General features: G+C 39.3%; 1 protein-coding gene across 4 annotated transcripts in view; it reads left to right on the top strand.

Moving 5' to 3' along the window:
• LOC106093484 (ral guanine nucleotide dissociation stimulator-like 1) overlaps window positions 1-15,788 on the top strand; it is a 122,538-nt gene that overhangs the window by 61,475 nt on the left and 45,275 nt on the right. The window contains exon 1 of one of the 4 annotated variants that reach the window (XM_013260541.2): window positions 1,576-3,391. The exons of 1 other annotated variant lie outside the window; for it this stretch is intronic. In XM_013260541.2, the coding sequence (XP_013115995.1) occupies window positions 3,389-3,391 (3 nt within the window). In that variant the 5' untranslated portion in view covers window positions 1,576-3,388. Of the gene's footprint in view, window positions 1-1,575; window positions 3,392-15,788 lie in introns of those variants that run through there. 2 more of the 4 variants (XM_013260542.2, XM_013260544.2) reach the window with 2 other exon arrangements.

Below are 15,788 nucleotides of genomic sequence, written 5' to 3'. Positions count from 1 at the left end.
GATCTTGCCTTCTTGAGCCTCTAGTGGGCGCAATTCTTATCGGATTTGACTTCACAAAACTAAGCGCTTAGTATGTTACTAAGTATGGTACAAATCGGTTCATAATCTAAAATAGCTGCCATTTAAACCGGTTTCAGGTCTTGACTTCTTGAGCCCTTACAGTACGTAAGTCTCATACGATGTGGCTGCAATTTTGCGCGAGATGTTTTGTTATGACTTCCAACAACTGTGCCAAGTATGATCTAAATCGGACCATAACGTTGTATAGCTGCCATATAAGATGATCTGGGATCTTGACTTCTTTATCATCTAAAATGTGCAATTATTATCCGATTTAGCTTAAAGTGTTTTGTTTTGTCTTCCAACAACTAAGTCAAGTATGGTCAAAATCGGTTTATAACGTGCTATAGCTCCCATATAAACCGATCTCCTGATTCTTATTTGATTTGGCTGAAATTTTGCTCAATGACTTCCAAACTACAAACCAAGTATGGCTTGAATCGGTCCATAACCTGACATAGCTTCGATAGCATAGCAATTCTTATCCTTTATCCTTTGTTTGCCTATGAGCAGATACTTAAGATTTGGCCCATCCGAACTTAGCACGCTTTAACTTGTTATACACTCCATCATAGGATGGGGGTATACTAATTTCGTCATTCTGTTTGTAACACCTCGAAATATTCGTCTGAGACCCCATAAAGTATATATATTCTTGATCGTCATGTCATTTTAAGTCGGTCTAGCCACGGTCCGTCCGTCTGTCTGTCGAAAGAAAGCTTACTTTCGAAGGAGTAAAGCTAGCCGCTTGAAATTTTGCACAAATAATTTTTATTTGTGTAGGCCGGTTGGCCCTAAATGGGCCAAAACGATCCATGTTGTGATATAGCTGCCATATAAACCGATCTTAGGTCTTGACTTCTTGAGCCCCTAGAGGGCGCAATTCTCATCCGATTTGACTGAAATTTTGCACGTGGTGTTTTGGTATCACTTCCAACAACTGCGCTAAGTATGGTTTAAATCGGTCCATTCTTATCCTATAAAGCGCATCCGAATAAAGTGAAATATTACACAATGTCTTCTACAATGTTCAGCATTCATTTATGGTCCGAATTGGACTATAACTTGATATAGCTCCAATAGCACAACAGTTCTTATTCAGTATTCTTTGTTTGCCTAAAAAGAGTCACTGCGCATAGAACTCGACAAATGCGATTCATGGTGGAGGGTAAGATTCGGCCCGGCCAAATTTATCACGCTCTTACTTGTTTTATAATAATTATTATTGTTTTGTTTCTACTCTAATTTTTGTAAATATTTGTCTCCTTATTTATTGTTTTTAATGAGTGTTGTATGTTCCATATCTACATCCCACCTCTGTGAAATGTTGTAATAACAATGTCGTTTACAACAATGATGAGCAAATAATACAGGCGGACAGCATTTTCTTTATTCACCACTTTATAAAATGCATAAACAGCACAAAATCCCATTAGCATTTGCTCTCTCTCTCTCTCTCTCTCTTTTATTTTCAACTCTCCCAATTAAATAATATCTCCCTTGCATTGAATGGTTTGTTCACTTACTGCTCTGCTTGTACTGAGAATCAAGGCATGATATAATTGCCTTGTGTTGTTGTTTTTGCTGCTGTAATATAAAATCCATGGCATGTACATATGCTGCCAGTTGTTGTCAGCTTGTTTACCGGATGAATAGAGAAGTACAGAAAAAAAAATTCATATTGGATCTGCGAGTGCGTTGTCTATTGCGTTTTTTTTGTTGGGTGGTATGGGGAGGTTCTCTTTTTTATATTCTCTCTCCCCGCATTTTAGGCATGTGGTGAGTGGTGATTAGGTGCGATGTCGCTGGTTGTCTCTCATTTACTGTTTAGTTTGTTGGCAGCGGTGAGCGCGTTAAATACATACAATTGACGAAAGCGGCGCGGCGGTCCGAAACGAATTGAAGAAGATATTCTCGAAATAATACTAAAGATTTTTGTGTGCGCATTGTTTTTGTTGTTGTTTATTAATTGCGATTTTTGCAAGCAAAGAAAAAGTTTTGGCGAAACACAAAAAAAAAAGAGGAAAATATATATTTTACCCCCAAAAAGAATACAAATTTATATGTATTTTGTTGTTTTTAAAAGAGCAAAACAATTAATAGAAAAATCAATTTAATTTTCGTTGGCATCAAATGTTTGACAAAAAATAATTCTGGAGGCCACCAACAGCATCAAGAAACGTTAAACAAAAGAGAAAAAAAAATTAAAATAAAAAGTTTAAAAACCATAAAAGAATTGCGACCAATTCAATGTCCAATTGTAAAGATTTCTTCTTTGACAATTTGAGACATCGCGAGCAGCAACAACAACAACAACATTAAGCAGACTGGCCAGCTGAAAATAAACCCCCCTTAGCCAAGGAGTGCAACGAACCCTTAGAAATCCAAACTAACCAAACCAAAAATCCCCCTTCGTTTGACATCCACCAGCAAGGCTATAACTGACTAAATACTGGCGCGTCGTCTAATATTACACACGTTGTCGCGGCTCAGTTTTCCCTTCTTAGTTTTCCGTGGCTTAATATAAGCAAACAACAACAACAAATACCAGCAAGCATTGCTCATACCAAATGACGAATTTTTGTTTTTGTAAATGAAAAAAAAATTGCTGCCTTTTAGTTTGAAAGGGACTCGCCTTTGTTGTTCGAACACAACAACCAACCTAAAGACCAAACAACCACCCACCTACAAAGTAAACGGAGAGAGAGAGAGAGTACTGTATAAACTACCCACCACCACCATCAACGAAGAACGTCACCACTCCACAATCAGATTCAAAATTCTTTGCGAATAAAAGGGGAGGATAGAATCCAACTGTAGTTGACTGCGATTGTTGCATGCCCAACTTTGGAAGACTGTCAAAGGATTACAAAAAAAGAAACAACTACCAAAAACAACAACAAAAACAGAATCCCCCTTAAAATTCATTGGAAAATCCCCAAAAAAAATAACAAATATTGTGAAATACTCACATATGAAAAAAGAAGTTATCAGGGATCAAAGAACCAACCACCTTCCAAGAAATCATTAGCAACGAATTTCTTAAAATACTTTTTTGGCTACACTCCCCCCATACAAGAACAGCATCAAGACGGCTTCACTCACCTCCAACACTTTGTCTACGAGCAATTTTCGACAGAAATTCGAGGATTTGTTAAATTTTGTGAAATATGATTTAAAGAAACCCACACAAAATCCTCACTCTTCGTGCGCTGCCACCTTTCCCAGGCGTCGCAAAGATCATCATCGTAATAATCGTTGTCATCAAGTTGAAGCTACCGCTCGACTCAACAGTCGATTACAGCCAGGGCCAGGAAAACTTTTTCAAATGGTAAAAACACGTTTAATACCTAAAACCAATTAATGTGCCATTCTGTGTCGTCGCTAACAACAACTCTAAAGCGAATCTCACTGATATTAACAAGACAAAGGAAATTATATAAATCCAAAAAGCTTCTATAGATAAATCAAATATTATGTACTATCAACATTAACAATAACAACATCAACAGTGTGTTATTAACAATAATACATATAACATGCTAAACATTAACAAATCACTGCAGTGTATCCCCACTCATGTATGCTGCCCTCTCAATTGTTTCCAGTTGCGTTTGAGTGGCAACATTTAATAAAATATTCTCTTTAATCCAAAGCAATTGCGTGTCCTAAACAATTGCGAGCACTTTTATCTTTTTTTTTTGTTTCCATTATATCTTTGTGATTCTTTTGAACCGGAAATGGTACATGATGACGCCTGAATAGCTATGTTCATAACAAGATGAACAAACGCACACCATAGGTTTCTTGACTTTCATAAAATTGTCATAAGTACATTTTTCGATCAACTTCATTGTACAAATATTATAAATGAAAAAAAAAAAAATAAAAAAAACGAAGAAAACATGCATAGTTTTACCAAACTAGCCGAACCGGGCCCGCTCCGCTGAGCCTTCTTAAACTCTCCAATATCATTTAAGGGTTGGGACACTTCGCCCTGAATGTGTATATCGAATTCGTACAGCTATAGCCTACTAGCCGAACCGGGCCCGCTCCGCTGAGCCTTCTTTAACTCTCTAATATCATTTAAGGGTTGGGACACTTCGCCTTGAATGTGTATATCGAATTCGTGCCACTATAGCCTATGTCCGCTTATGTCCGACTATAACGCTGAACGCCTGCGTTCTTAATCTGGCGATAACATCGGATAAAATTTAAAGCGGTGGTGATCCCCTTTTAATGCTGGCGGCATTTGGCATGCATGGTCATGAAAAAATTTCTCCCCAAAGAGGTGTCGCACTGCGGCACGCCATTCGGACTCGGCTATAAAAAAATCACTTATCATTAGACGACATGGGAGTAAGAGCAGAGACAACGGAGGACATGTTGAGGCTTTTGATGAAAATCCATTTTCCACTGGCTACGAAGGGACTCACGGAAGCACCGCTATCTTGGAATAATGACATTGATCGAAGGCTTATGATAACGGAATTTATGGTGAAGGAATCCTTGAGGAGCTTCAAACCATTCAAGTCACCCCGACCTGATGGAATATTTGCGGCGTTACTACAGAAAGAGGCAGACTATCTGGCGCCTCGTCTGGCCAACATTTTCACAGTGTCCCTAGGACTTGCATATACTCCGAAAGCCTGCAGGAGGCAAGAGCGGTGTTTATACCCAAGACCGACAAGGCAAGTTATGCGACACCAAAGGCCTACAGACCGACTCATAAGCCTTACGTTCTTTCTACTCAAAATCATGGAACGTATTGTGCACATCATGATAAAGAGTATGACATCCAGTGAACTGCTTAAATACAAACATCATGCCTATGTCAAGGTCGGTGGAGACTGCCCTGCACGAGGTTGTGCATAAAATAGAAGAATCCTTCGATGCCACAACGTACACACTGGTGGTATGCATTGGCATCGAGGGGGCTTTTAACAATGTGCGAGCCAACACACTGATCTAATCCTTAGACCATTACCGGTTGGACCCTGTCCTTAGAGACTGCAAGGCACGCTACATAACCTATTACGGATGCTGACTGAAGGTGGATTTGAACCCGTCTGCTATGCAGACTATATTATAATACTTCTAAGGGGTAGGGATACGAACCAGCTATGCAGAATGGCAGAAAGAGTCTTGCATATGGCATATGACTGGACTAGACCCAGAGGTCTCACGAGGAAGACGAAGGTGGGCCCCACGTTTACCCAATAAGACGATTTCGATATCTGCCAATGTTAAATATTTAGGTGTGATCTTGGACAGGAAACTGAATTGAAAGTGTCACATTCAGGAGCGAACTGAGAAGGCTCACAGATGTTGGGCACTATGAGATGGGCCGTAGGCTCGAAATGGGGCCTGAATCCGAGGATAGTCCACTGGCTCTACAGGAGCGCGAATAGACCAATACTTATCTAGGCGGGGAGAACCAACGCTGAAATTTTGTCCCGTTATGTAGTCCTAGTCGGAACAGGTGGTATATGTGTCCCGTTATGTAGTCCTATGTATCCCGTTATGAGACCAATAGCTATACTGACCTCCTCCTTACGTCCTTTTAGTAATACCCTCATCTCCTCACGATCTGGATCCCCCCAGGTGGTATATGTGTCCCGTTATGTAGTCCGGCGACGTTTTTGAGGTACTAAGCCATAAAAAAACTCCTTCCCAAAAAAGGTGTCGCACTTCAGCCACCGTTCGGGGTCGGCTATAAAAAGAAGGTCCTCTATCATTGTGCTTAAACTTGAATCGGTCTGCACTCATTGTGAGAAATTTCCCAATGTTGCTCAATCGAATGTTCATGGGCAAATTTATGTTTGCGTTGTTGTGACCAAAGAGAAAGCTCTCTGAGCATTACAGCTGTGGCCATATACATAAGGTGCAGCTTAAATTCTGTACATTAAATGGTGTCATCCTTAATGGGGCTGAGATGCACAAACAAGACATTCTTCACTAGACATTCACATGACTTCTGAATGTATCGTACCGTAATAGGTTTCAAGGATAGGATCTTTCTTAACCTAGAGACTTCAGATACATCCTCCACTGAGCTGAAGAATTCTACTTAGGATTTGTTCTGAACCCTTTTAGTCTGACGCTTGTATTTTTTTAGCACATCCTTATGGACGCCACGCCCTTGTGGGTTGCGCTCTGTTGAATAGTTTTCTACAAACCTTCCTTTGATCAACCGATGCGGCGTCCACCGTGGCAGTTGTCTGAAAAAAATAGAAAATGTTTGCTATTTTAGCAAAATATTACTGCTGTTCCTTTTTCAGCAGACTTTATGCTATAACAGCAAACATTTTTGCTGATTTTACTAACGAATTTTTATGAATGTATAGAAGATTGAGTTTAGTGATAATTTTCCAAAAATGCGTTTTCTCTAACAAATGGTTGTAGAAATTTTTTGGCGTAATTTGGCTTTTGAGACTTTATAGCATATCCCACATTGTTGAAATTGAACCTAAAATTTATATATTAAACATTGAAATGTGTTCTATATTCAATCAAATATTCCTTTTTTATACCCACCACCATAGGGTGGGGGTGTACTAATCTAGTCATTCTGTTTGCCACACCTCCAAATATTAGTCTAAGACCCAATAAAGTATATATGTTATAGATCGTCTCGACGTTCAGAGTCGATCTAGCCATATCCGTCAGTGCGTCTGTCGAAATCATGATAGAGGTCGAACGCGTAAATCTAGCCGCTTGAAATTCTGCACAGATACTAAATATCGATGTAGGTCGTTGGGGATTGCAAATGGACCATATCGGTTTAGATATAGATATAGCTCCCATATGAATCTCCCGATTGATTTTTTGATTTCGTATATTTCTCCTCCCAATAAACGTCAGACTGTCATGTAGGATGACCGAGAATATATTGTACTCCAACGAAAGGAGGTGTCAGAAGGCAATCCCCCACCCCCTATCCTACCCAAAAAAAGGAATTAAGAATAATATATGAATAATATGAAATAATATATGAAGGCCGATCAGGATAGAATAGAACAGCAATCAAATGTCTTTGTCTCCCCTAGAAGTACACTTTTTACCCTCAAATTGGAATTGATACAGAAGACCCTGCGTATGCTTAAAATGTGGTATCCCAAGTGGTAGCTTTGAAATATGATTTTGCATGCCGATAAACAATACAAAAACAAGTAAAAAGGCGTTAAGTTCGGCCGGGCCGAACTTTGGATACCCACCACCTCGGGTATATATATGTATATATATATATATATGTAAACCATCTTTCATCAAAATTCGGTAAAAATTTCATACCTTATACTCATATACCTCATACCGATCTGAACTATATACGACACGGATGTCGAAAAGCCGAACATAAGTCACTCTGTCAAATTTCAGTGAAATCGGATTATAAATAGGCCTTTTATGGGGCCAAGACTTTAAATCGAGATACTGGTCTACATGGCAGCTATATCCAAATCTGGACCGATCTGAGCCAAATTAACGAAGGATGTCGATGACCCTTACATAATTCACTGTTCCGAATTTCATCAAAATCGGATAATAAATGTGGCTTTTGTGGGCCTAAGACCCTTAACCGGAGGATCGGTCTATATGGCAGCTATATCCAAATCTGAACCGATCTGGGCCAAATTGACAAAGGATGTCGAAGGGGCTACCACAACTCACTGTCCCAAATTTCAGCGAAACCGGATAATAAATGTGGCTTTTATGGGCCTTACACCCTAAATCGGAAGATCGGTCTATATGGCAGCTATATCCAAATCTGAACCGATCTGGGCCAAATTGACAAAGGATGTCGAAGGGGCTAACACAACTCACTGCCCCAAATTTCAACAAAATCGGATAATAAATGTGGCTTTTATGGGCCTAAGACTCTAAATCGGAGGATCGGTCTATATGAAAGCTATATCCAAATCTGAACCGATCTGGGCCAAATTGACAAAGGATGTCGAAGGGCCTAACACAACTCACTGTCCCAAATTTCAGCAAAATCGGATAATAAATGTGGCTTTTATGGGCCTAAGACCCTAAATCGGCGGATCGGTCTATATGGGGGCTATATCAAGATATAGTCCGATATAGCCCATCTTCGAACTTAACCTGCTTATGGACAAAAAAAGAATCTGTGCAAAATTTCAGCTCAATATCTCTATTTTGAAAGACTTTAGCGTGATTTCAACAGACAGACGGACGGACATGTCTAGATCGTCTTCGATTTTTACGCTGATCAAGAATATATATACTTTATAGGGTCGGAAATGGATATATACCCCCATCCTTCGGTGGTGGGTATAAAAATTAACTAGAGTGGATCTGAATGAGACCCGTAATCCTGAATGTCTTGATCACCAACTTCAAAATGCTTGACATTATGGGGCACAAACAAAATCATGGTCTACCATAATGCTGATACCATTTCAGAGTCCGCCCCCTAAACTCCCCTTAAACCGGCAATGCTTGCCTACTATGGCAATAAGGGGCTCAAATGATAGGTATTTAACAGTAGAAACGAATTTGATATGCAATTTTGAGGCCAAGTGTTTGAGGGTAGTTTCACCCCATAAACTCCCCCTAAACCAATTGCGATTACCGTTCAAATAAAAGGAATTCAACAGTAGAGCTCGATACTGACATTTTTCAGGGCTAAGTGCATGGGACTGGACATATTTGTGGATTATGGCAGAAAGTGGCTCAAATCTGTTTTATGGCCAAGTGCTTCAGGGACGATTCATCTCATAAACTCCCCTCTGGATCACACACATATACCGACTATAGTAATATGTAGCTCAAATGTGGTTTTTGGAAGTAGAGTCTGAATCTGATATCCACTTTTGGGGCAAAGGGTTTGGCTACTCCATTCCACCACCAAAGCCAAAATAATGAAGTAACATTCAACATTCAAACTTTAATGGGGGGGGGGGGGGACCCTCCCCTCACCATTTTTTCAAAAACCACACATCTCGGAGATGGGTGCACCGATTTACGCGAAATTTAGTTTGTTTATAATAACTCGAACACCAAAAATTTGGTATACTTATTAAAGGTTGGAAGTCAAGGGCGGCCGCCCCAGCTCTAAAGTCCGTCATAATATATAGACTAATAATGACAATATGAGGCTCAAATGAAAGTAAATTGAGACTAGAGCACGAATAATATACAGGGGTGTCCACCTCACCCCCAAAAACACCCCCATACCGGCCATATTCACAGACCATATCCATATAAGGCTCAAATGTAAGAAATTTGGGATATCCACATTGGGGCGAAATACAATATTTGAAAGGCCGTACCAGCACCACCAAACAAGACTTTTTTCCTGGCCGTGTCAATATAGGGCTCAGATAAAACAAGAGAGTGAAAGAAGGCGCAGCGGAGTGGGCCCTGTCCAGCTAGTGTAGAATAAAATTATGTCCTGCAACTTAATTTATTTTCCATAAATTGTACCATATTCCATGGTGGTGGGTTTCCAAGTTTCGGCCCGGCCGAATTTAGCACGCTTTTACTTGTTTATTTTTTTTTTTGTATTTTTAATGATTCTATTGACATGTGCTTTATTTAGGTTAGTCGTTTAAAAGTTGTTTCGCTTATATGTTAATAAAAAAAAAAATATTTTAAATTTTTTTTGACCAAAAACAAAATTTCAGATTATAATGCTCTTAACTGGTTTGCAATGCAAAACAGATTCTCGTTTATTTTCGCTTTTATTTGGTGGAATGAAAGATGTGCGTCATTTCTCTTTGTATTTAGACTTGGAGTAGCTAGAAAACGTCATAAATTTTAAGCTATAATTATAAGAGCGCTAATCATAAACTTAATATTTTTATACCCACCACCGTAGGAGAGGGGGTATTTTCATATATTTTTATTTTGGTATGCAACACTCTATAAATTCTCTGGCATAGGATGGGAATGCGATATTTGATATTGCAATGAATATTCATGTCAATATGGGCCACTTTTAAATTTGAGATATGAATATGGGTTTGATGATAACGAAAAATATGTCCATTGTTTATTAAAGGCGAGAGTGAGGTTTATACAGAAAACAAGTAAAAGCGTGCTAAGTTCGGCCGGGCCGATTCTTATATACCCTCCACCATGGATCGCATATGTCGAGTTCTTTTCCCGGCATCTCTTCTTAGGCAAAAAAAGGATATAAGAAAAGATTTGCTCTGCTATTAGAGCGATATCAAGATATGGTCCGGTTTGGACCAAATTAAATTATATGTTGGAGACCTGTGTAAAATGTCAGCCAATTCGAATAAGAATTGGGCCCTTTGTGGGCTCAAGAAGTAAAATAGAGAGATCGATTTATATGGGAGCTATATCAGGCTATAAACCGATTCAGACCATAATAAACACGTATGTTAATGGTCATGAGAGAATCCGTCGTACAAAATTTCAGGCAAATCGGATAATAATTGCGACCTCTAGAGGCTCAAGAAGTCAAGATCCCAGATCGGTTTATATGGCAGCTATATCAGGTTATGAACCGATTTGAACCATATTTGGCACAGTTGTTGGATATCATAACAAAATACTACGTGCCAAAATTCATTCAAATTGGATAAGAATTGCTCACTCTAGAGGCTCAAGAAGTCAAGACCCAAGATAGCTTTATATGACAGCTATATAAGGTTATAAACCGATTTGAACCATACTTTGCACAGTTGTTGGATATCGCAACAAAACACGTCGTTCAAAATTTCATTCCAATCGGATAAGAATTGCGCCCTCTAGAGGCTCAAGAAGTCAAGACCCAAGATCGGTTTATATGGCAGCTATATCAGGTTATGGACCGATTTGAACCATACTTGGCAAAGTTGTTGGATGTCATAACAAAACACGTCGTGCAAAATTTCATCCCAATCGGATAAGAATTGCGCACTCTAGAGGCTCAAGAAGTCAAGACCCCAGATCGGTGTATATGGCAGCTATATCAGGTTATGGATCGATTTGAACCATACTTGGCACAGTTGTTGGATATAATAACAAAACACGTCGTGCAAAATTTCATTCCAATCGGATAATAATTGCGCACTTTAGAGGCTCAAGAAGTCAAGACCCAAGATCGGTTTATATGGCAGCTATATCAAAACATGAACCGATATGGCCCATTTACAATACCAACCGACCTACACTAATAAGAAGTATTTGTGCAAAATTTCAAGCGGCTAGCTTGACTCCTTCGGAAGTTAGCGTGCTTTCGACAGACAGACGGACGGACATGGCTAGATCGACATAAAATTTCACGACGATCAAGAGTATACATACTTTATGGGGTCTCAGACGAATATTTCGAGTAGTTACAATCAGAATGACGAAATTAGTATACCCCCCATCTTATGGTGGAGGGTATAAAAAAAGAAAAATACATTTGCCATACATTTGATGTATTATAGAACAGATTGGAGCGAATATCAAACACTCCAATTCATGGCGATATGTTTGTCATACAAATCTTAAGAACTTAGTTATAGGTGGACACATTCCATGAATTTATATCGGAGCTGTATCAGGTTATTGACCTTTTTAGACCGTACTTGACACAGTTGTTGGAAGTCATAACAGAACACTATGCGCTATGCAATTTCAGCGTAATAGGACAAAAATTGTGGCTTCCATGGACTCGGGAAGTCAAATCGGGAGATCGGTTTATATGGGAGCTATATCCAAGTCTTAACCGATATGGCCCATTTGCAATCCCCAGCGACCTACATGAATATAAGGTATCTGTGCAACGCTATCGTGATTTCGACAGACGGACGGACGGACATGGCTAGTTCGAATCAGAAATTCGAGACGATCATGAACATATATGCTTTATTTCGAGGTGTTACAAAATGACTAGAATGACTAGATTAGTTTACCCCCATCCTATGGTGGTGGGTTTAATAATAAGTACATTTTAGATTTTAAGTATTACTGTTTCTAATTTGGTGCGAGATTCGCCAATAAAAATGAATGTTAGTAGGATGATGTCAAAGACAAAAACGTTCCTTACCAAATTCGACTATGAGTCGCCAATGAACAAAAATGTGTATATATAACACATATCGCGAAAATCTCGATATTAACTTGAGCAAAAAAAACACAAAATTATTTTCCCTAACCCCCTCTTGTTTGGTTACTTTTCGAAATGAATTTTCAAAACGCCGATACCCATTTTTTTTCGTTTTGCCTCTACTTGCATAATGTGTGCAGTTTTTCCTTTTATTTTCGAAAAAGTTTTATTTTGTTACACAGTGTTATTTTAACCTCTCGCCAATAACGCTACCTTTCCAAAGTCTTTCAATTTTGTTCCATCACACTTCACCTCTTCCAATGTCATGTCAAAGTTCATCAGATATTGCTTTGTAAACATAAGTAACATATGCAGAGCATTAAACGAAACATGATATGATGGGAGACCATAACCTATCAAGGGTTCAGTAAATGACTCAAGACTTTCATGTAATTGTTGTGTTTAGTTTAGTTTTAGCGGGGCGGTAATTTTACTTTGGAGCTCTTGACAATGCAAAAATAGATTTCGAACTCTTGGTAGCTGAGTTCGAAACCATCCTCAATCAAACATTAACACAGATACATATACACCTCGTACATACGTGCGCCTTTTCTTGGGGGTGACGATGGGGTGCTAAACACAATGATAGCATATGTATCACTTGCCTTTGGCAACAACGCAAACAGCAAGAAAACAACAGCCGCCGGCAGCAGCAACAGCAGCAGCAGCATTAATCGAGGTGTGTACTCTGCGGGCCATAGAGTCATGGTGAGTTGTTCCTCTCTTAATGATGATGTTGGGTGAACTACTACCGACTAATACTCTATAAACTAAAAGTGAGTTGCAAAAGTTATGCCACCCTAAACAACAGCAAAAAATGGGCAAATGTCCATAGTGTACTCCCCCAAACTAAAACAAATATTGAACAGTTGTTGTTGCTGAGTGTGTCTCATGTGATTCATACTTGACTGAAAAGCCCATATATACATGTATGTATGTACGAAAGACTGTATGCTTGTACCTAGTTCCTTTTGTTATACGGCTGTTATTTTTCCCCACATGTCGACGGCAATGTTTATTTGTTTACCTACATGTGTGAATGGATGTATATTAGACCGTCCCAGAGAGACGAAATACATATAGAGAAATACATATCCTTTCGTTTGTATACCCTTCACCATAGGATGGGGATACCCCCTAACTAACTAACCGTTTACTAACCTATTCCGTTTGTAACACCTCGAAACATTGGTCTGAGACCCCATAAAGTATATATTCTTGATCGTCTTGATATTTTAAGTCGCTCTAGCCATCTGTCTGTCTGTGGAAAGCACGCTCACTTGCGAAGGAGTAAATGTAGACGCTTGAAATTTTGCACAAATACTTCCTGTTAGTGTAGGTCTGTTAGCATTGTACATGGGCCATATTAAGATGTAGCTCCCATATAAACCGATCTCTAGATTTTACTTGTTGAGCCTTTAGAGGACGCAATTCTTATCAGATTTTGCTGACATTTTGCCCAATGACTACTCCATATGATTGCAATAAGCAAAATATGAAATATTATGGCGATCGCTTAACGATATCCTGTGCCGACACGACGCACAGTGTTAGAAAATCGAAAAAAATAGTAAAAAATGTGCAGTGCGAGAACGGGCAAAGATATCTCTTTGGTTTTGGAATGGTTATAGCTGAGGTGTTAGCGAGATCTTGTGGTCCGATTTCCAATTCTTTTTTTGCTGGATAGTGCTCAAAAATACCTACAAAAATGTCCGCTCGAGGTCCACAATATATCCACTGGTTTCGGGATATTCGACTTTTAATTTTGACCGAGACCTGATTCGTATTTTACAATTTCCAAAGGCATTTCTGGTTCAATTCTCAGTTTTTTGCATGATTTGGATTCGTGACAAAATATTTGATATCCGCGAAGGCGGATACCCCTAACCACAATTTTCAAAAACGCCAGATCTCGGAGATGGGTACATCTATTTAAGTGAAATTTTGTATGCCCCCTTATGGTAATCCAAAACACACAAGGTAAGGTTACGTTAGGTTTATGCGACAGTCTGCCATCAGACTCACTTAGACGTTTTCGTCCATTGTGATATCACTGGGACAGAAAAAGGAATGTGCCTTCAAGTTCCTACCGTTGAATCACCCAGATCGCTTTAAAAAACCCAAGAACTAAATCAGACAGGTTCTCAAAGAAATGAAAACCTAAAGTGGAAATCCTTCTGACTGCCAGTGCGGGACACACACAGAAGCTGTTCAATAGTATCTTCTTCTTCGACGACGAAGCTGTGAGGTTCTGCAATAGTCGTTACTGACAACCTTCAGTCTGTCAGCATGTTTTCCGATTAGACAGTAACTTGCCGTGACGGACACAATGACTGAGATGTCTGTTCTTGCCAGTGACAGCAAAGCGGTAGACCACTCCAAGTCTAGATTAGGCCACACAGTTTTGGAATGCTCACAGCCTCCTCTTTGTCAGCATCTCTCAAACACACACAAAGACACAAAATTTGTATAAAACTTTGGGGTTAAATTACTGATGTGTTTACCAATTGCGACAATATTAAATTAAATTAAAAACAAGTAAAAAGGCATAAAGTTCGGCCTGGCCGAACTTTGGATACCCACCACCTCGGATATAAATGTGAACCACCTTTCCTCAAAATCCGGTGCAAAATTCATACCTTATGTCCCATATCAGTTATATCCAAATATGTTCCGATTTGGACCATATACTAATAAGTACATTAGCTATATCTAAAAATAAACCGATCTGAACCATATACGACACGGATGTCGAGAAGCCTAACATAAGTCACTGTGCCAAATTTCAGTGAAATCGGATTATAAATGCTCCTTTTATGGGGCCAAGACATTGAATCGAGATATCGGTCTACATGACAGCTATATCCAAATCGGGACCGATTTGGGCCAAGTTGCATAAAAATGTCGAAGAGCCTAACACAAAGCACTGTCCCAAATTTCAGCGAAATCGGACAATTAATGTCGCTTTTAAGGGCCCAAAACCTTAAGTCGATGGATCGGTCTATATGACAGCTATATTCAAATCTGGACCGATCTGGGCAAAATTAAGGAAGGACGTCGATGAGCCTAACCAAACTCACTGTCTCAAATTTCAGCGACATCGGACAATAAATGCGTCTTTTATGACCCCAAAACCTAAAACCTAAATATCGGTCTATATGGCAGCTATATCTAAATCTGGGCCGATTCGTGCGATATTGCAAAAGTATGTCAAGGGGCTTAACTTAACTCACTGTTCCAAATTTCGGCGTCATCGGACAATAAATGAGCATTTTATGGGCCCAAAACCATAAATCAAGAAATCAGTCTATATGACAGCTATAACCAAATCTGAACCGATCTGGACCAAATTGAAGAAACATGTCAAAGGGCCTAAGATAACTCACTGTCCCAAATTTTAGCGAAATCGGACCATAAATGTGGCTTTTATGGGCCTTAGACCCTAAATCGGAGGATCGGTCTATATGGCAGCTATATCCAAATCTGAACCGATCTGGACCAAATTGAAGAAAAATGTCGAAGGGCCTAACACAACTCACTGTCCCAAATTTCAGCAAAATCGGATAATATATGTGGCTTTTATGGGCCTTAGACCCTAAATCGGAGGATCAGTCTATATGGCAGCTATAACCAAATCTGGACCGCTCTGAGCCAAATT

Source organism: Stomoxys calcitrans, chromosome 1 (genome assembly GCF_963082655.1).
Source record: "Stomoxys calcitrans chromosome 1, idStoCalc2.1, whole genome shotgun sequence".
NCBI classification, from domain to species: domain Eukaryota; kingdom Metazoa; phylum Arthropoda; class Insecta; order Diptera; family Muscidae; genus Stomoxys; species Stomoxys calcitrans.
This window is presented reverse-complemented; position numbering and strand designations above follow the sequence as displayed.